Raw genomic sequence first — 20,298 nt, 5'->3', positions numbered from 1 at the left:
CGTAGCTGTGTCCATTGTTCAATCTGTATAAATTACTGTCATGTTGTGTTTCTATGTACATAAGCCACATGTCTTTCTGAGATTTCTCCAGTATTGCATTATAACCTGCAGAAATGTGTTTAAACTGTAAATTGTTCAATAAAAACTTTTTTTTCGAAAAAAAAAAAAGTAAAATAAATAAGAAATAAATTTAATGCGCCCTGTCCCCTCCGCACTTGCGCGCAGAAGCGAACGCATACATAGGTCGCGCCCACATATGTAAAAGGTGTTTAAACCACACGTGAGGTATCGCCGGGATCGTTAAAGCGAGAGCAATCATTTTAGCAAAAGACCTCCTCTGTAACTCAAAACTGGTAACCTGTAAAAAATTGTAAACGTCGCCTCTGGATATTTTTAAGTAGCGGGCCCAATTTTGAAGCATGACATGTTGGGTATCAATTTACTCAGCGTAACATTACCTTTCACAATATAAAAAAATTGGGCTAACTTTCCGTTTTTTATTTATTTTTTAATTCAAAAGGGTATTTTTTCCCAAAAAATTGCGTTTGTAAGACCACTGCACAAATACGGTGTGACATAAAGTATTGCAACAACTGCCATTTTGTTCTCTAGGGTGTCGGAAAAAAATATATATACCGGAGTTGACCAAAATCCCTCCTGAGATGTGCAAACCTGGTAACAAACTACAAGAAATATCTTACCTTTGTGCTTGCCAACAAGGGTTTCTCCAAGTACAAAGTCATGTTTTGCTTGGGCATCAAATACTTATTTTACTCACTGAACTGCAACTCAATTTATAACATTTGTATCATGTGTTTTTTCTGGATTTTTGGTAGATATTCTGTCTCTATCATTTAAAAGACACCTTTGATAAGAATTATAGACCCTTCAATTCTTTGTAAGTGGGCAAACTTACAAAATCTGCAGGGGATGAAGTAATTATTTCTTTATCATACATCACAGGACACAGAGCAACATAGTAATCACTATGTGGGTATATAGGCACCTTCAGGTGATGGACATTGGTATACCGAATAAAGGAAGTTCACTCCCTATAAAACCCCTCCTCCTACTAGGAGTAGCTCAGTTTTTTCGCCAAGGTTGGTCACGAATGAAGATATGCTCTGAAGAGCTCCGCTGGAGGGATCCTTGCTGGATTTAAACAGCCTCCATAGACCGGATCCATCCAAAGTGTCACTGAGGCCAAGGTGGATGGTACCCGGGCCTCGTATACAAAGCACGAGGTTTTGCCTGTAACGCCTCTCCTTGCAGGGCTGGACCCCGGGCTTTTTGGTCATGCTTACATTACCTAAAGATTTTCCTGGCGGGGTGCTAATACAGGTCCAAGGGAGTGGAACCCCGATAAAAAGGGACCTGGTCCTTGAAGGTTTGCTAACACAGCCCGCCGTGATGGGTGAAGGTTGGATCTATCTGTTAATTCAGCAGAAACCTGAGGCGAGGATTGGGTAAGGGAAGAAGCCTAGGAACTATAAAAGTCCACCTAATGGTTTTCTTCTTTAGAGAAAAATGTTATCATGCCTTAATTCTCCACTAGAGGGAGTATATGCACATACCTTAATTTGTTGTCTTCACTTCAGCTCAGTGTCAGTCTGTGTGTGGCAGCAGCAGCTTGCACAGTGGGGATTCCTCTTGAGGTAAGATCTGCCATCCTGCATTTCTCCCCCATGGAGGGACCAAGAGGGTTAGGGAATCAACAATTGTTGCTACCCCCCGGGGGGTGCGGAGGTCCCGTTTTTTGGCTCCAGAGGTTTTTTCTCCTGCTTGGCGACAGGCTGCCTTCCTGCCCCCCCCCCCCCCCCCCACCGATGATGGCTCTGTGGACCTGCAGGCAGCGTGTGGGAACGTTGTTTGAATTTTCAAATGAGAAGCGGGCAGGGCCTAGGAGCGGCGCCGTGCGTAGGACGTAGCGTCCATGAGGACGCACGGCGCAAGCGCATGGTTAAGACATTAACTGGAGCAGTCTCTCCTCGGTTATATAGCGAGGAGAAGCAAGCCTGGCTACACTCGGGACACAGGAGCAGTGGAGCACGTAAGGGCTGCAAATGGGCATTCCTAATATGGAAAGGACATTTTTCCCAGCGCTAGGCTGAACTTATATTGCGGCATTACACTGTCAGACTATGGTATAGTGCCTCTGCTTTTTGTGCTTAGGACTATGCCTGCCAAAAAAGACACCACAAAGACCAAAAGGGTACCAAAGATTTCACCCCCAGGTGCTAGGGACTCCAGTCGTGCCTCCACACTGTCATCCTCTCCTGAAATACCAGATATGGCAACCCAGGGTGAGTCATTGGAACAAATTGGTGGTGCAGCTGCTTCTCACATCTCAGCCCTTGTATACGTGACTGAAGATGCCTTTTCCTCTGCCCGGCTGGACCTAGAGGGAAGATTAGCTGCTTTAATCGCATCCTCCATCCAAAAGGATAGGAAGCGTGTTAGATCCCCCACCTTAGACCCTTTGCCAAGGGGACAGTGGGTAGAGGATGAGGTGTTACCCTCAGGCGATCAGGAGGAAAGACTAACCGATTACTCCTCTGCAGAGGAAACAACGGTGGATGAACCCTTTTCAGCCTCGCAATCTGAGAAATTGCTGGTGCGGTCCCTTATGGAGATGGTTCGTTCCACTTTAAAGCTACCCCTAACGGAGTCAGCTGAAAGTTCGGTTTCTTCCTTGGGTTCCTTAAAACCTTCACAGCCATTTCATGCGCTTCCTGTCCATGCATTACTAGAACAGCTTATTTATGCTGAATGGGATCACCCGGATAAACATTTTCTCCCTCCAAAGAGATTCTCAGTTCTCTATCCCATGGAGGAGAAATTCACCAAAAGATGGAATGTACCAGCAGTTGATGCTGCAATTTCCAGTGTGAATAAAAGCCTAACTTGTCCAGTAGACAATGCTCAAATGCTTAAGGATCCAACAGATAAAAGGTTGGAATTCCTGTTAAAATCCTCTTTTTCTTTAGCAGGTGCCATTACTCAGCCTGCAGTCGCCGCAATAGGCATCTGTCAATCCCTAAAGGACCAGTTTAGACAGGCCCTTAAAGAGGTTCCTGTACAGCAAGCCCGGGATTTGGCTGAACTACCAAGAGCATTATGTTTTGCCTTAGGCGCCATTAAAGATTCTATTAACCAGGCGTCCCACCTTGCGCTTGTGCTAGTACACATGCGTAGAATCCTGTGGTTAAAAAATTGGTCAGCCGAAGCACCATGCAAAAAACTCCTGACTTTTCATGGGGATCGGCTATATGGGGATGATTTGGACAAATACATCCAAACGATTTCAAGTGGGAAAAGTACTCTCTTGCCAGTTAAGAGAAGGAATAAAAGCCCTTCATTCAAGCGGACTCTTTCTCCTACGCCAGGGGCATCCACCTCTAGACAGTGGCGACGGCCTCCGCCGTCAGACTCTAGAGGAAAGCTTCAGGGTCAGGCCCAGGCACAAAAGAAGTCCTGGGGGCGGAAACCTGCAAAACAGAATTCTAAAGCCTTATTATGAAGGGGCGCTCTCCTCGCCAGAATGGGGGGAAGACTTCTGCAGTACTTAGAAGTCTGGCAAGAGGAAATTCAGGACAGATGGGTCATCTCCATGGTGTCTCTAGGGTACAAACTAGAATTTCGGGACTTTCCACTGTCTCATTTTCTGAGGTCAAATGTTCCCAAAGATCCAGGGAAAAGGCAATCTTTGTTTCGGGCACTAGACTGAGTACTGGCTCAGGGGGTGATCATACAAATCCCCACAGAAGAGCAAGGTTTGGGGTTTTATTCAAACCTCTTTACGGTACCAAAACCGAATGGAGACATCAGACCCATTCTAGATCTAAAGAATCTAAATCAGTTCCTGAAGATCTGCTCTTTTCGCATGGAGTCGATCAGGTCAGTGGTTTCTGTCCTACAAGGAGGAGAACGTCTGGCGTCTATCGACATTATGGATGAATATCTGCATGTCCCTATATTTCCCACTCACCAAAGGTTTCTGCGGTTCGAGGTAGAACAGCAGCATTTTTCGTTTGTAGCCTTGCCCTTCGGGCTAGCTACAGCACCCTGGGTGTTTACAAAGGTTCTGGCCCCAACTCTAGCCAGGTTAAGGGCACAGGGCATAACAGTCTTGGCGTACCTAGACGATCTATTGCTAATAGACCAGCCGGTGGCTCATTTGGAGCAAAGCGTGCGCATTACAACCAGTTACCTGGAAAGTCTAGGTTGGATTCTCAAGCTAGAGAAGTCTTCCCTAAAACCGCTAAAAAGGCTTGAGTACTTGGGTCTGATCATAAAAAACTCCATAAGAGAGCTGGTGCAGATGGTCAGGTCGAAAGGAGGTCCCTCCATTTGTATGAGGTTGTTAGGAAAGATGGTGGCTTCATTCGAAGCAGTTCCCTATGACCAGTTCCATTCGGGACCATTGCAAAACAGTATCCTGTCTGCTTGGAACAAAATGATTCAAGCTTTAGACTTGCCAATGCGGCTGTCCCTAAGGGTGTCCCAAAGCCTCAGTTGGTGGTTGCTAACCCAGAATCTGCTGAAAGGAAAATCCTTCAGACCAGTTATCTGGTTACGGGGTTGTTCTGTCAGGATCCAATCCGACAATGCCACAGCTGTGGCTTACATCAATCACCAAGGGGGCACCAGGAGTCTCGCAGCACAGAGGGAGGTGAACCATATCCTAACTTGGGCAGAAAGGAATCAGCAGTTTTCATTCCGGGAGTAGAGAATTGGCAGGTGGATTTCTTGAGCCGCCAGCAGTTGCTCCTGGGGGAATGGTCTCTTCACTCCGACATTTTTTGGACTGTTTGCCAGAAATGGGGGACTCCGGACGTATATCTTCTGGCGTCCAGGTTCAACACAAAGTTGGTCAACTTTGTGTCCAGGATGAGGGATCCACTCGCATGCAGAACAGATGTGTTGGTGACCCCGTGGGATCAGTTCTCACTGATTTATGCATTTCCCCCTATTCAGCTTCTGCCACGACTTCTTTGCAGCATCAAGCTGGAAGGAAATCCGGTAATTCTGGTAGCCCCAGCGTGGCCCAGAAGAAGGTCCTGGTACGCTGAAATCGTAAAGATGGCGGTGGAGGATCCATGGTCCCTTCCACTACAGCCAGACCTATTCTCACAGGGGCCGATATTCCATCCTACCTTACGAACTCTAAATTTAATGGCTTGGCTATTGAAACCCACATTCTGAAGAAACATGGACTTTCCGGTTCAGTTATCTCTACCTTGATTAATGCAAGAAGCCAGCTTCCAGAACTATATATTATAGAGTCTTGAGAGCTTATGTTTCCTGGTGTGAATCCAAGGGTTGGTACCCTTGGAGGTATAACATAGGCAGAATTATTGCCTTTCTACAATTAGGGGTAGAGATGAAGTTGGCCTTGAGTACTATTAAGGGCCAAGTCTCAGCTTTATCTGTCTTATTTCAAAGACCGCTTGCTTCAAAATCTTTAGTCCGGGGCTTTATGCAAGAGGTGATGCGGCTTAATCCACCAGTTAGATCACCTTTAAACCCTTGGGGCTTGAACTTCATTTTGTCAGTGTTACAAAAACAGCCATTTGAACTGATACAGCATATTCCCTTAGTCCTTCTGACAAGGAAGTTAGTGTTCTTGGCTGCTTTATCCTCAGCAAGGAGGGTTTCGGAATTGGTTGCTCTTTCTTGTAAAGAGCCATACTTGATTATTCACGAGGACAGAGTGGTGTTGCGCCCTCGTCTAGTTTTTCTGCCGAAAGTGGTCTCAGGTTTTCACCTGAACCAAGATATTATCCTGCCATTGTTTTTTCCAAAACCATGTTCCAGGGAAGAGAAGTCACTACATTGTCTTGATGTGGTGTGAGCGATCAAGGTCTATTTAACCACTTCAATACAGGGCACTTATACACCTTCCTGCCCAGACCAATTTTCAGCTTTCAGCGCTGTCGCAGTTTGAATGACAATTGTGCGGTCATCCAACACTGTACCGAAACTAAATTTTAATCATTTTGTTCCCACAAATAGAGCTTTCTTTTGGTGGTATATGATCACCTCTGCGGTTTTTATTTTTTGCTAAACAAATAAAAAAAGACCGAAAATTTTGAAAAAAATAAAAGTTTTGCTTTTGTTTCTGTTAAAAAATTTTGTAAATAAGTTTTCTCTTTCACTGATGGGCACTGATAAGGCGGCACAGATGAGGTGGCACCAATGAGCAGGCACTGACGATGGGCAATGATATGCGGCACTGATGGGCGCTGATGGATGGCACTGATATGCAGCACTGATGGGCATTTATAGGCGGCACTGATGGGCAGTCATGGGTGGCACTGGTGGGCACTGATAGGCGACACTGATGGGCACTGAAAGGCTGCAAAGATGGGTTCTTATGGGTGGCACTGATAGGCGGCACTGATGGGCACTGATACGTGGCACTGATGGGCGCTGATATGCGGCACTGATAGGCATCCCTGGTGGCACTGGCAGTGGTAGGCATTGTGAGTGGGCACTGATTAGCAGCTGCCTGTACAGTGATTGGCAGCTGCCTTGGCACAGATTAGTATTTCCCTGGGGGTCTAGGGGGCATACCTGGTGGTCCAGTGTGGATGGCATCCCTGGTGGTCCTGGGCGGCTTCCCTGGTGGTCCTGGGTGGGATCCAAGGGGGGGCTGTGCTGATAAACAATCAGCACAGACCCCCCCTGTCAGGAGAGCAGCTGATCGGCTCTCCTCTACTCGCGTCTGTCAGACGCGAGTGAGGAAAAGCTGATCACCGGCTCTTCCTATTTACATCGTGATCATCCGTGATTGGACAGAGACTCTTTACCTAGATCGGTGTTGCGGGGTGTCAGACTGACACACCGCAACAACGATCGACGCGATGCGCGCCCCCGGGGGCGCGCAGCGGCTCAATATCCTGTGGACGTCATATGACGCCCAGTCAGGATATTGAAACCACTTTGCCGCTGTCATTCTGCTATATGGCGGGCAGCAAGCGGTTAAAGACAACTGCTCAGATCCGGAAGACTGATGTCTTGTTTGTGCTGCCAGAAGGTCCTAAGAAAGGACAGGCAGCATCAAAATCCACTGTCGCTAAGTGGATTCAGCAAGTTATAATTCAGGCTTATGATTTAAGGGCTAAAATTCCACCTTTTCAAGTCAAAACGCACTCTACCAGAGCGGTTAGTGCCTCTTGGGCAGTGCGTCACCAGGCCTCCATGGCTCAGATCTGTAAGGCCGCAACTTGGTCTTCAGTACATACATTCACCAAGTTTTATCAGGTGGATGTAAGAAGGCATGAGGATGTCGCCTTTGGGCGCAGTGTGCTGCAGGCAGCAGTATAGGTCCTCAAGTCTGGGGGTTTCTACGGGTTGTGTCTCCCTCCCTTCAAATAGCATTGCTATGGGACGTCCCACATAGTGATAACTATGGTGCTCTGTGTCCCGTGATGTATGATAAAGAAAATAGGATTTTTATAACAGCTTACCTGTAAAATCCTTTTCTTGGAGCACATCACGGGATACAGAGGCCCCTCCCCTCTTTTTGGGGGCTTAGGTATATTGCTTTTGCTACAAAAACTGAGGTACTCCTGGTAGGAGGAGGGGTTATATAGGAAGTGAACTTCCTGTATTGGGGGTACCAGTGTCCAAAACCTGAAGGTGCCTATATACCCACATAGTGATTACTATGGTGCTCTGTGTCCCGTGATGTACTCCAAGAAAAGGAGTTTACAGGTAAGCTGTCCTATTTTTCCCCACTGTACATCCTAAAACACAAATTTATTGGAAAAAATTAGAGGGGCAACAGGATTTTTCTTGGTACCATCAATAACATTACACCAGATTAAAATCACATAATTTTATTGTTACAAACAACATCACAAGAGAACAAAAAGGATATAAGTCCCTCAAGCCATATAAGAGGGACTGTTATCCTTATGTCCTTTTTTAGTGAAAAATATTCTCTTGTGATGATGTTTGTAACAATAAAATTATGCTATCATGAAATAATATAATAATTGTGCATAGTAAAAAAGGCCTTAGCAAATGCATGTACAGTCAATATACTATGTGCTTAATATAAGTGTCAAACGTTCATATACGGTTTTATACATGTAACTTGTGCACTTTCCAACATAAGTTGCCCAGAAACCAGTGAGAATTGGTGCCATGACAGTATCCTTCTTCTCCTGTCACCTCAGTGCTGGGTTTTGATTTGGGCACAAAGCCATAACCTGTCTTGCACTGGTGTTAATGTGTGTCAATGAAAAGAGAACTGACATACCTGTATACCTTTTTCTTGGCATTCATAGTCTCTTTTTGTTTTTCTAGGCACCAGAACTATATGACCAGAAAGGCAAATATTTCAACATAGAAAGGGTTGGCCAGGTAAAGTATCCTTTCTTCTGGATCATCTCACTTTTCAGGTTGGCATTTTGTGAAACTTATTTGTACACCTGAATGTGGAATACTGCTTTGTCATCTCACATTTGCATAAGTCCAAAAAAAATCCTTTTTTTATCTTTGCAGTTATAAGCCAAACACACACAGATCATTTCTTTTAGCTTCTGTGGCTAATTATGCTTTGAGAAATTCTAGTTTACAGCACAGACGCAGTTTAAAAATATTCACTAGGCTGCCTAGCTATAGAAGGTGAAAAAAATTCATACCAATCTTTTTGTAGAGTAGGGGTGCAAAGCAGCAATGCAGAACAACTATTTCAACTACTTCAATACAGGGCACTTGCCCCCCCTTCCTGCCCAGGCCAATTTTCAGCTTTCAGAGTTCTCACACTTTGAATGACAATGCAACACTGTACCCATATGAAATTTGCATCCTTTTTTTTCACACAAATAGAGCTTTCTTTTGGTGGTATTTAATCACTAGTGAGTTTTTCATTTTTTGTGCTATAAATAAAAAAAGACCAAATTTTGTGAAAAAATGCCCTTTTCTTTGTTTCTGTCATAAAATTTTGCAAATTAGTAATTTTCCTTCTTTTGGTCAAAATTTATACTGCTACATATCTTTAATAAAAATAACCCAAATTAGTGTATATTATTTGGTCTTTGTGAAAGTTATAGAGTCTACAAACTATGGTGCCAATCACTGAAAATTGATCACATCTGATCACACCTGATGTACTGAAGGCCTATCTCATTTCTTGAGACACTAACAAGTCGGGGAAGTACAAATACCCCCCCAAATGACCCCTTTTTAGAAAGTAGACATTCCAAGGTATTAAGTAAGTAGCATGGTAAGTTTTAATGTTTTCCCGCAATTCTTTGCAAAATGAAGATTTTTTTTTTTTTTTTTTTACAAAATTGTCATATTAACAGGTTATTTCTCTCACAGAGCATATGCATACAACAAATTACACCCCAAAATACATTTTGCTACTCTTCCCGAGTATGGCGATACCACATGTGTGAGACTTTTACACAGCCTGGCCACTTACAAAGGCCCAACATTGAAGTAGCACCTTCAGGCATTCTACGAGCATAAATTACACATCTCATTTCTCAACCACCTATTACACTTTTGAAGGCCCTAGAGCACCAGGACAATGGAATTGCTCACAAAATGACCCCATTTTGGAAAGCAAACACCCCAATGTATAATCTATGAGGCATAATGAGTCTTTTGAACAGTTCATTTTTTTCCAGAAGTTTTGGAAAATGTGGAAAAAAAATGAAAACGCGTTTTTTTTTTTTTTTTACACAAAGTTGTCCATTTATAAGATATTTCCAACACATAGCAAATAAATAGCAAAAATGACACCCTAAAATACATTCTGCTACTCCTCCTGAGTATGGCGATACAACATGTATGAGCCTTTTACACAGCCTGGCCACATACAGAGGCCCAACATCCAAGTAGCTCCATCAGGCGTTCTAGGAGCATAAATTAAAGATATAATTTCCTGGCAACCTATCATTTTTGAAGGCCCTTCATATTTCTAACACATAGCATGTACATACCAAGAATTACAATGCAAAATAAATTCCATTGCGGACAGGGTAAAAAAGAGGAGAGCACTGGTCCAGGCAGCAGGCAGGGATGTGCTTAGCAGCAGTAGTAATTATCCAGGCAGAAATATTTTCTATAATCAGCACAAGGATATTGTCAGCGCAGCACAGTCCATAGAAATTGTCCAGGCAGAGACAGCCAGCACAGCCATAATATTGGTCCTGGTACACTGTTACCTGCAGACACTCATTGTACCACTCTCCAGCCCTTCATAAACATACTGCCTCTTGCTACAGCTAATTATTTGCATAGTCCAGGTAGCAGGCAGAGGTGTGGTCCATTCATGCGGCAGGCAGAGGCATGATGGCAGTAAGTCAGCAGCAGGCTTTAAGGCCGCAATCAGGTAAGACCCTTGCACAGGGGTAGAGGCTTCCAAATCCCAAATCTCTATGAAGCCTCCGGACTCCAGACCCTAATCCAGAAATTCCGAAACCCGGAGAAAACAAAAAAAAATAGTTTTCTCCATCCAGAAAAACAATTCTGGAGCCCCTCGCATATGTGAGACCCCTGTGTACTACAGTAGCAGGGCAACAGATCAGTCCAAGCGGTAGGCAGAAGCGTAGTTGATAAAACAGGCCAGGGTCAGTTCACGTGGAAGAAGTCCAGATGTTAGGCAGAGGCATAGTCAAAAAACAGGCCAGGGTCAGTTCATGTAGAAGCAATCCAAACGGTAGGCAGAGGCATAGTCAAAAAACAGGCCAGGGTCAGTTCACGTAGAAGGCAGTGGCATGGTTATTTGGGGAAGCATGGAAAATGGTCTGCACAGATGATTTATCCTTCCACCTCAAGGCCAGCACTTTGTTGCATCTCAATGTTGCTATTTCCAGTTTCGCAGCTTTTTGTTCGCTAGAGATTGTGGGAAGCCCTTCCTATTCTTTCTGGAGGTTCCGTAGGCCAGGGTTTTTGCGATCTATAAGTGTTTGAAAAGGGGCAGGAAGGTGTAGAAGTTGTCAAGGTATATGTGATATCCTTTATTCAGAAGTGGCTATGCCAGGTCCCATACAATCTTTCTAGTTGTGCCTATGTAGGCCGGGCACTCGGGGCTGGAGCTGGGAATCTCTTCCTTCATATATGCGGAACGCATACAGATATCCTGTGACTCTCTCACAGAGCTTGTAAAACTTCTGATCGGGGACATAGAGTTCTCCAAATCGTTGTAAAAATTTATCAGTGAGCGAATTTTATATAACTTGTCATAATTTGGATGATTGCGGGGAGGGCACTGGGTGTTGTCGACGAAATTAAGAAAGCGCATTATCATCTCGTATTGGGACCTGGACATTACAGCAGAATAAATGGGCATGCGGTGGATGGGGTTGGTGGACCAATAGGTATGTCCTTCATTGTTTTTTGTAAGCCCCATGTTTATGGTGAGGCCCATAAACAATTTGAACTTCTCCAAATTCAGATCTCTCCACTCAAACGGACGGGCATATGATGATTGGTGGTTGTTGGCAATATACTGCTGGGCGTATAATTTGGTCTGGTCCACAATGAATTGCAGCAAATTGTCAGGCAAAAACAGATAAAAACAATCGATCTCTGTGAAATTTTGGGTGTTGGCCTGCACACCTGACTGTGCTGTGAAAGGAGGAATAATTGGCCTTGGCTCTAGGGGGACATGACACTCCAGTAGTTGGGGGATTTGAATATCCTGTGCTGGTACTCAGGCGTGATGTGGCTGTACTGGGCCTGGGCATTTGTTCCTGGGGCCTATCGCTGGCGGCAGCACTGGTACTGGGCATTTGTTCCCGGGGCCTATCGCTGGCGGCAGCTCTGGTACTGGGCCTGGGAATTTGTTCTTGGGGCCTATTGCTGGCGGCAGCACTGGTACTGGGCCTGGGAATATAATTGCTGGCGGCTGCCTGGTTTCCGGAATGCCGTACCCTTTTAGGAGGGACCCATTCTTCCTCCGGATCATTTGGCGATTCACTATTCTCACTCGATTCAAATGCCAAATTTGATTCGGAATCAGAATTGGAATCTGATGAGAACTCCCCGCTGCTCTCATCAGTCATGGAGAGGATCTGGAACGACTCCTCACTAGCACATAATCTTTTGGACATGACGCTAATGGCTGTGTGGCAGGTGACAGTTACTGATGGGCTGTACGATGGGTGGCAGGTGACGTTCACTGATGGGTGATGACGGGGTGACGGACGATGGTCACTGATGGGTGACAGGTCACGGACGGTGATGGGTGACAATCACAGACGTGTAACAGGCCATGGTCACTGATGGGTGATGGGTGCACCGCTGACCGTCACTGATGGGTGACAGGGCTTGTTCACTGATGGGTGACGGGTGCACCACTGATGGTCACTGACGGGTGATGGGTGACAGGGCAGGTCACTGATGCGTGATGGGTGCACCGCTGATGGGTGACAGGGCACGGTCACTGATGGGTGCACCGATGACGGTCACTGATGGATGATGGGTGACAGGGCACGGTTACTGATGGGTGACGGGTGCACAGCTTACGGTCACTGATGGCAGTCTCTTATGTGACAGGTGCACTTTATGAGGTGACTGTGGTGACTGTTGTGGTGACAGATGACAATGGGGGGGGGGGGGGGCGCGATGGGACTTGTGTTGTGCTTGGTGCAAACACTACAGAACACAGATCGGTAACTCACTGCTCCTGGCTTTTCTCTCCTCACACTGGAAATGGCCAATGGCTGTTCACCCCCCTCGGTGACAAGCAGTGTCTCGGTGACATGCCACCACTGACAGTACAGGGCTGCGTGCACACGATCGTGCGCATGCCCTATTTAAAAGGACGGACATCATATGACGCCTGCCCAGAAGGAGAGCCGCGCCGCCCAGCCTTCATATGACAGTGAGCGGGTGGCAAGCGGTTAAAGAACAACCAAAATTTGGTTGTTGTGGGGCAACAAAGTTTCTTTACATTGCTTTTTTAACTAATTTTAACAACCATGCTATAGCCAAATGACAGCTACATCGCGGCTCGATAACTCTGGGAGGGTGTACATTGACGTCCTCCCAGAATCTTGCTCCAGCGCGCCCCCTGGGGCGCACACCCGAGAACATCCGTGGCCGCCGCAGCGATCACTTGTAAACAAACCGGCGTCACGTCCGGTTCCTCTCTCCCCTCTCTGTACAGATCGATACAGAGAGGGGAGAGATCAACTGCTGCTGCAGCGCTGTGGGCTGGATGTGTAGTGCCCACAGCGCTGCCCTATGCCCACTCCAGCCATTTAGCCAGGCATCCATCCATACTGAGCCATCCATCCATACTGAGCCCATCCATAATGAGCCATCCATCCATACTGAGCCAGCCATCCATCCATCCATACTGAGCCAGCCATCCATCCATGCTCAGCCAGCCATCCATGCTCAGCCAGCTATCCATCCATCCATGCTCAGCCATCCATCCATCCATGCTCAGCCATCCATCCATGCTCAGCCATCCATCCATCCATGCTCAGCCAGCCATCCATACTCAGCCATCCATCCTCAGCAATACTCATCCATCCATCCATGCTCAGCCATCCATCCATACTCAGCAATACTCATCCATGCTCGTCCATGCTCATCCATCTATCCATACTCAGCAATGCTCATCCATCCATCCATACTCAGCAATATTCATCCATGCTCATCCATCCATCCATACTCAGCAATACTCATCCATGCTCAGCCATCCATCCATACTCAGCAATACTCATCCATCCATACTCAGCCAGCCATCCATACTCAGCAATACTCATCCATGCTCATCCATCCATGCTCAGCCATCCCATCCACCCCATCCATAGTCAGCAATACCCAGCCATACCCACCCGTACCCAACCATCCCATCCGTACTCAGCCGTACCCAGCCATCCCATCCTGATGGCGCTCCCTGCATGTTGGGCCTCTCTATGTGGCCAGGCTGTGTAAAAGTCTCACACATGTGGTATCGCCGTTCTCGGGAGGAGTAGGAGAATCTATTTTGGGGTGTAATTTTTGGTATGTACATGCTATGTGCTAGAAATATTGTATAAATGTACAACTTTGTGTATAAAAAAATGCGTTTTCATTTTTTGTAGAAAAAAATGACATGTTCAAAAGACTCACTATGCCTCATAGATTATATGTTGGGTTGTTTTCTTTCCAAAATGGGGTCAATTTTGGGGCGTTTCCATTGTCCTGGTGCTCCAGGGTCTTCAAAAGTGTAAGAGGTAGTCAAGAAATTATATGTATTATTTATGCTCCAAGAACGCCTGATGGTGCTCCCTGCATGTTGCGCCTCTGTATGTGGCCAGGCTGTGTAAAAGTCTCATACATGCGGTACGCGAATGTGTTTTGGGGTGTAATTTGCGCTATTTGTAATATGCTGTGTGTGAGAAATAACCTGCTAATATAACAATTTTGTGAAAAAAAAAAAATCTTGATTTTTGCAAAGAATTGTGGGGAAAAAGTCTTCATTTTTTTCAACTTAAAAAAACTCACCAGGCCTCTTACTAAATACCTTGGAATGTCTATTTTCCAAAAAGGGGTAATTTGGGGGGTATTTGTACTTTCCTGGCTTGTTAGGGTCTCAAGAAATGAGAGAGGCCATCAGTGCATCAGGTGTGATCAATTTTCAGAGATTGGCACCATAGCTTGTGGACTCTATAACTCAAAGACCAAATAATATACAACGATTTGGGTTATTTTTACCAAAGAAATGTAGCAGTATAAATTTTGGCCAAAATTTATGAAGAAAAATGACTAATTAGCAAAATGTTATAACAAAAACTAAGAAAAATGCATTATTTTACAGAATTTTTGGTCTTTTTTTCTTTTATAGCGCAAACAATAAAAAACCCAGAGGTGATTGAATACCACCAAAAGAAAGCTCTATTTGTGTGAAAAAAGGACAAAAATTTCATATAGTTACAGTGTTGCATGACTGAGTAATTGTCATTCAAAATGTGAAAGCACTGAAAGCTGAAAATTGGTCTGGTTAGGAAGGGGGTTTAAGTGCCCAGTGATCAAGTGGTTAAAGAGACCCTGTCAGATGCTGATATTAAACCTTCACCTCCTTGCAATAGAAGACATGGTGTTCTCACCTCTCCAGTCACCCTTGTCAGCTCCCCTTTGTTCCAGCACTGCAGTGTCTGGAAGTTTGTTCGGTATTTCATGCTTCCAGAAGTGTTAAATGCTTGTGTCCCACTCCTGAGAGCTGTCATTCTTTCTCCAATCCATATGTCACTGCAGAAGTCAGATGAAGAAAGCACACCTTATGGAGGGGACACAGGTACCTGACAATCCAGGAAGTGCCAAATGCCAAACAAGCTTAAATAGGAACTGCAGTCTGCTCACATAATTTGAAATGAAAACATCTTTCCCATTCCGATGCTTCCCTCCAAACACTTTGCATATTATTTTATATATACTGTGATTCTGTACTTGTCAAATATGCTGCAGAAATCTCCCTTCACTGAGTCTGACTGCAACCATTTTAACCGTGGGCAGCCGAAGCTGCTGCCTGTTCACTTCCTGGATTTACACAGACATACAGAGGCACACCTCCAGCTTCGACAGCTCCCATTGGCCCTCTTGTGACTCACCCCCCTCCCTTCCTGGCAACCTCTCACCAGAGTGAGAGAGAGCTGTGCATGATGTCATAAGCCTAGGCTTTTTACCAGACAAGAAACAGGAAGTGGGCTGTATAAGGTATTTACTGTAAGAACAAAAATGTTTCACTATCCAAAGTTCAAAACAACAAGGGCAGAAGATTTAATAGATGAAAAGTTGAAAAAATGACTGAAGGGTCCGCTTTAAGAAAGCTGCAGTGCTGGAATGAAAGGGAAGGTAGGAGACACAAGCCACTAGGAGTGTGAGTGTACTGTAATATAATATTGTGTCTTCTATTGCAAGGAGGTGTGGGTTTATGTTTTTAGAGACCTCACATAGGATCCTTATAGCAAGCGTTGATGCATCTTACAATTTCATTATTAAGAGCTTAATTGCTCTTTAAAGAATAGAAAGAAGAAACCTGAAAAGCTTTTCCATTGCTTTTGTGGCCAGCCCCTCATCTCAATTTTTGAAAGTTAACATCACCTTATTTCTTTAAAATTCATATTTATTATCTATTTCTAAGTATTTGAAAGATGAAGATGATGACTTGCTATCTCCACCCAGTACAGAGGGGAATCAGTGGTTCAGTTTTCTCCAGAACAGTACACCCTTGAAAGGTATTTTTTCTGCTAATCATTGCATATCTTTTACTGCCCTGCAATAGCATGAATGTGTAGGGTTTTCTGTGGTGTTTTTCATGTTTTTTTAAATTTATTTTTTAATGTTTTATATTTTGTGCCCAGGACTAAAAAAAAATATTTAAATTGTCTTATGTTTTGCTTCTAAATATATTCCATACGTATAACAGCATATGCTCTGGTGCCTAATTTGCTACTTTTGCTCTCAGTTCAGAAAGAGTGGCTTGATTTTTAGTGTACAGGCAGTCATTTCTTATTAAAAAGGCTGGCCTATTCTACAAACCAAGTATCAAAGTAATGTTGAATTCATAATACCAACATTATATAAAACCATTTAAAACACTGTCCCCAACTACATCATTATCCACATCTCAGAATATCACCCAAACCATCTACTTTGCTCCTTCCAGGACTTTCTGTTTTCTAGCTGCCTTGTCACCATCTCCCATTCTCGCCTCTAGGACTTCAGCCTGTCCCATCCTTTGGAATTCCCTTCCCAAGTCTGTCTGCCTTTAGGTGATCCCTAAAAATCTATTCAGGGAAGCCTATCCTGACTCCACCTAAAAACTGTACTCCTTCTGTCAGCTCATTCCTGTCAGGGCTGGGCTCTCTCAGTCCTTCCTTCTCTGTGCTCAGGTTGCTCAGCTGTCGGTTAATTGCCAGAACTCATCGTTCCACAGTGGCTCACCTGTTGTTCAGCTCCTGCTCGTCAGTCAAGCCCACAGCCAGCCCCTCTTGGCTATTTAAACTGCCTGGTTCATTTCATCAATTGTTTTCACCTTGGTCAAACATATCTAGAGACTCTCTGTTGTGTTCCTGTTGAAGACTTGCCTAGCTGATGTCCCTTCTGGTTCCTGATCCTGCCTGCTGCCTCTGACTACGCTGATATCTGGCTCCCTGATTTCCTGGCTTGTTCTGATTACCCAATTTGGCTACCGAACCCTGGCTATGTTTTGACTACGTTTACCAGTTGTACCATTTTATTAAAAGGTGTGATTTTTACTGCATTTTCTGTCTCTGTCTGTTTCATGGTTCGTGACAGTAATGGAAGGCAATGAATTCAGAAGATGCAGACAGTTCACCTACTGGTAATATTTTTTCCAGGTTGAATGAGCAGGAGCGCCGCATGGAGTTTGCCAAAGCATTACACACTGATTCTGATTCACACTACTCACCTGGTTCCTACCACTGTGGTGGTTCCGTGTTGCAGGCCGTCCATGCTGCTGTCTCTGTGCAGGCACCCGCCTCAAATATTACCTCTGTAAGAGGTATGTCTGGTTCCGCTCTACTTCCCCAGCGATTTGGGGGCGATCCAGTTCCATGCAGAGGGTTTCTAAACCAGGTTGGGATATACTTTTGAGATGCTGCCTCAGGCATTCCCCACGGACAAAAGCAAAGTAGGCTTCATCATTTCTTTGCTTTCTGATAGAGCCTTGGCCTGGGCAAACCCTCTATGGGAGACACAAAAACCCATTGTCCTGAGTTACCCAGAGTTTGTGGTTTCCTTTAAAAGGGTATTTGACGTTCCTGCACGCTCCACTTCTGTTGCCAAGAACCTCATGTCCATCAAACAAAGTACGAGAACTGTTGCCAAATACGCCATTAAATTTCCCTACTCTGGCAGCAAAGGTTGCTTGGAACAATGAGGCCCTCGTGGCTGCTTTTTCTCATGGTCTCTCAGATAACCTCAAAGATGAGAAAGCAGCCCGAGACATACGTACAGATCTGGAGAAGTTGATCACGTTTGCCATTCTCATTGACTCCAGACTCCATTCCTTTAAGGAGCGCTTGCGGAAGCCTCCTGTACGTTTGGCTCCGAGCTTTGCAGTCCAACCCTCACCTCCCATGCCTCCTGGTACCGAGTCTGCCAGTGAAGTATAACGCATGCATTTGGGCTTCACACATCTCTCTGCGGATGAGAGGTGGAGGGGAGAGATTGTGCCTTTATTGTGGCCAGGCAGGTCACTTTTTGAAGTCTTGTCCTACCCGTCTGGGAAAAGCTCACACCTTGAGGTCCTGTAGTCGACAGACCTTAGGTGGTGTTGTTTCGTCCCCAGTTATCCAAAAGGATAAGCACCTGGTTCCGATTACCTTTTCTTGGTCTGAGCCGTCTATCGAGATACAGGCTCTAATTGACTCTGGGGCTGCAGGCCTGTTCATAGATGGTGCCTTTGTGTCTAAGCACTCGATTTCACTGCAGCTTCATGCCACTCCACTTGCCATTGAGGCTATTGATGCAAGACCGCTACAGCCTGCCCATGTGACTCATGAGACTACTCCGTTGACCATGGCCGTAGGAGCTCTTCACCATGAGATAATCCAATTCCTAGTCATTTCCTCTCCTCATTATCCAGTGGTTATTGGTTATCCTTGGTTACAGAGGCACAACCCCTCTTTTGATTGGCTTTGTGCTGAGGTTCTTTCCTGGTCGCCACAATACAGTAAGATATGTTTTTGGAAAGGTCTTGTGCACCTCTTCCCTCTCCTCCTTGCCAGAGGAGTACCGCAAATTTAGCGATGTCTTTGACAAGGGTTTAAGCCGGTAGTTTGCCTCCACACCGGTCGTATGATTGTATAATTGACCTTCAACCTGGTGCTATGCCTCCCCTTGGCCGGGTTTACCCTTTGTCTGTCTCGGAGGATAAAGCTATGGAGGACTATGTTGCTGACGCACTTTCTCGAGGGTTCATCCGTAAATCCTCGACTCCTGCTGGTGCTGGCTTCTTCTTTGTGAAAAAGAAGAGTGGTGAACTGAGACCTTGTATCAATTATAGGGGCCTCAATTACATCACGATTAATAACGCCTACCCGATTCCATTGATTACGGAATTATTTGACCGCCTCAAGGGAGCAACGGTTTTCACAAAACTCGTTCTGAGAGGGGCCTACAATCTTATGAGGATCAAGGAGGGCAACGAATGGAAAACTGCGTTTAACACCAGGACAGGACATTACGAATACCTCGTAATGCCGTTTGGCGCTTGTAACACTCCTGCAGTTTTTCAGGATTTATTCAACGATGTTCTCCGAGATATGTCGCAGCAATGTGTGGTGGTTTATCTTGACAATATTCTCATATATTCTAAATCGCTAGAGCCACCACACAGATGTCTCCCGTGTGCTACAGTTGTTGAGAGATAATAGCCTGTATTGTAAGTTGGAGAAGTGCGAGTTCCATCGGAACAGGTTAAATTTCTGGCTTATGACATTTTGCAGCCGTTTTTTTTCGATGGACCCAGAGAAATTGTCTGCAGTTCTACAGTGGTCTTGACCCGTAGGTCTACGTCCGTTACAACGTTTTCTTGGCTTTGCCAATCATTATCAGAAATGTATTCAGAACTTCTCTTCTCTGGTCAAACCCCTGACTGATCTGACCAGAAAGGACGGTAACCCACAGAATCGGTCTCTGGATTCCATTAAAGCCTTTGAGTCTCTGAAGACTGCCTTTGTTTATGCTCCTGTGTTGGCTCATCCTGATTATACGCTACCCTTCATTCTTGAGGTTGATACACCTGAGACTGAAGTGGGCACCCTTCTGTCTCAACGTCCTACCTCTGAGAGCGCTATACGTCCTTGTGGCTACTTTTCTAAGAAATGTGTCTCCTGCAGAATGCAATTACGAGATTGGGGACAGAGAATTTTTAGCTATCATTTTAGCCCTTAAAGAATGGAGGCATCTCCTTGAAGGTACCACTGTGCTTGTTCTCATTCTGACTGACCATAAGAATCTCACATTCTTGTGTGAGGCTAAATGCCTCTCTCCCAGAAGGACGCGATGGTCTCTTTTCTTGTCAAGCTTCAATTACATAGTCCCATTCATACCCGGTACTAAGAATGTAAGGGCTGATGCATTGTCGTGGCAGTTTTCCTCCGCTTCCAAGATGGAGTTGGTTCCTGTGATACCTCCCGATCGTATTCTGGCTACGGTTCGTACCAGTCTCACTTCGCCTTTGGGTGACAGAATTCTTGCTGTTCAGATCCATTCTCCTCCTGAGAAACCTTGTGCCGTTGCTTTGTTCCTGATAGTCTCCGCACGGCTTTGCTCCAGATTTACCATTCTCCCAAGGCTGCTGGCCACCCT

At 45.2% G+C, this 20,298-nt stretch overlaps 1 protein-coding gene across 3 annotated transcripts in view; it reads left to right on the top strand.

Annotated features, from left to right (window-relative positions):
• Positions 1-20,298, top strand: part of ANAPC4 (anaphase promoting complex subunit 4) — a 170,924-nt gene that overhangs the window by 99,491 nt on the left and 51,135 nt on the right. For all 3 annotated transcript variants that reach the window (XM_073602472.1, XM_073602470.1, XM_073602471.1), the window contains exons 20-21: positions 8,317-8,373; positions 16,103-16,196. In XM_073602472.1, the coding sequence (XP_073458573.1) occupies positions 8,317-8,373; positions 16,103-16,196 (151 nt within the window). The remainder of the gene's footprint in view (positions 1-8,316; positions 8,374-16,102; positions 16,197-20,298) is intronic.

The sequence above is a fragment of the Aquarana catesbeiana genome, linkage group LG10 (assembly GCF_042186555.1).
Source record: "Aquarana catesbeiana isolate 2022-GZ linkage group LG10, ASM4218655v1, whole genome shotgun sequence".
Taxonomy (NCBI): Eukaryota; Metazoa; Chordata; class Amphibia; order Anura; family Ranidae; genus Aquarana; species Aquarana catesbeiana.
Note: the sequence above shows the minus strand (reverse complement) of the source record. Positions and strands in the feature narration are given on the sequence as shown.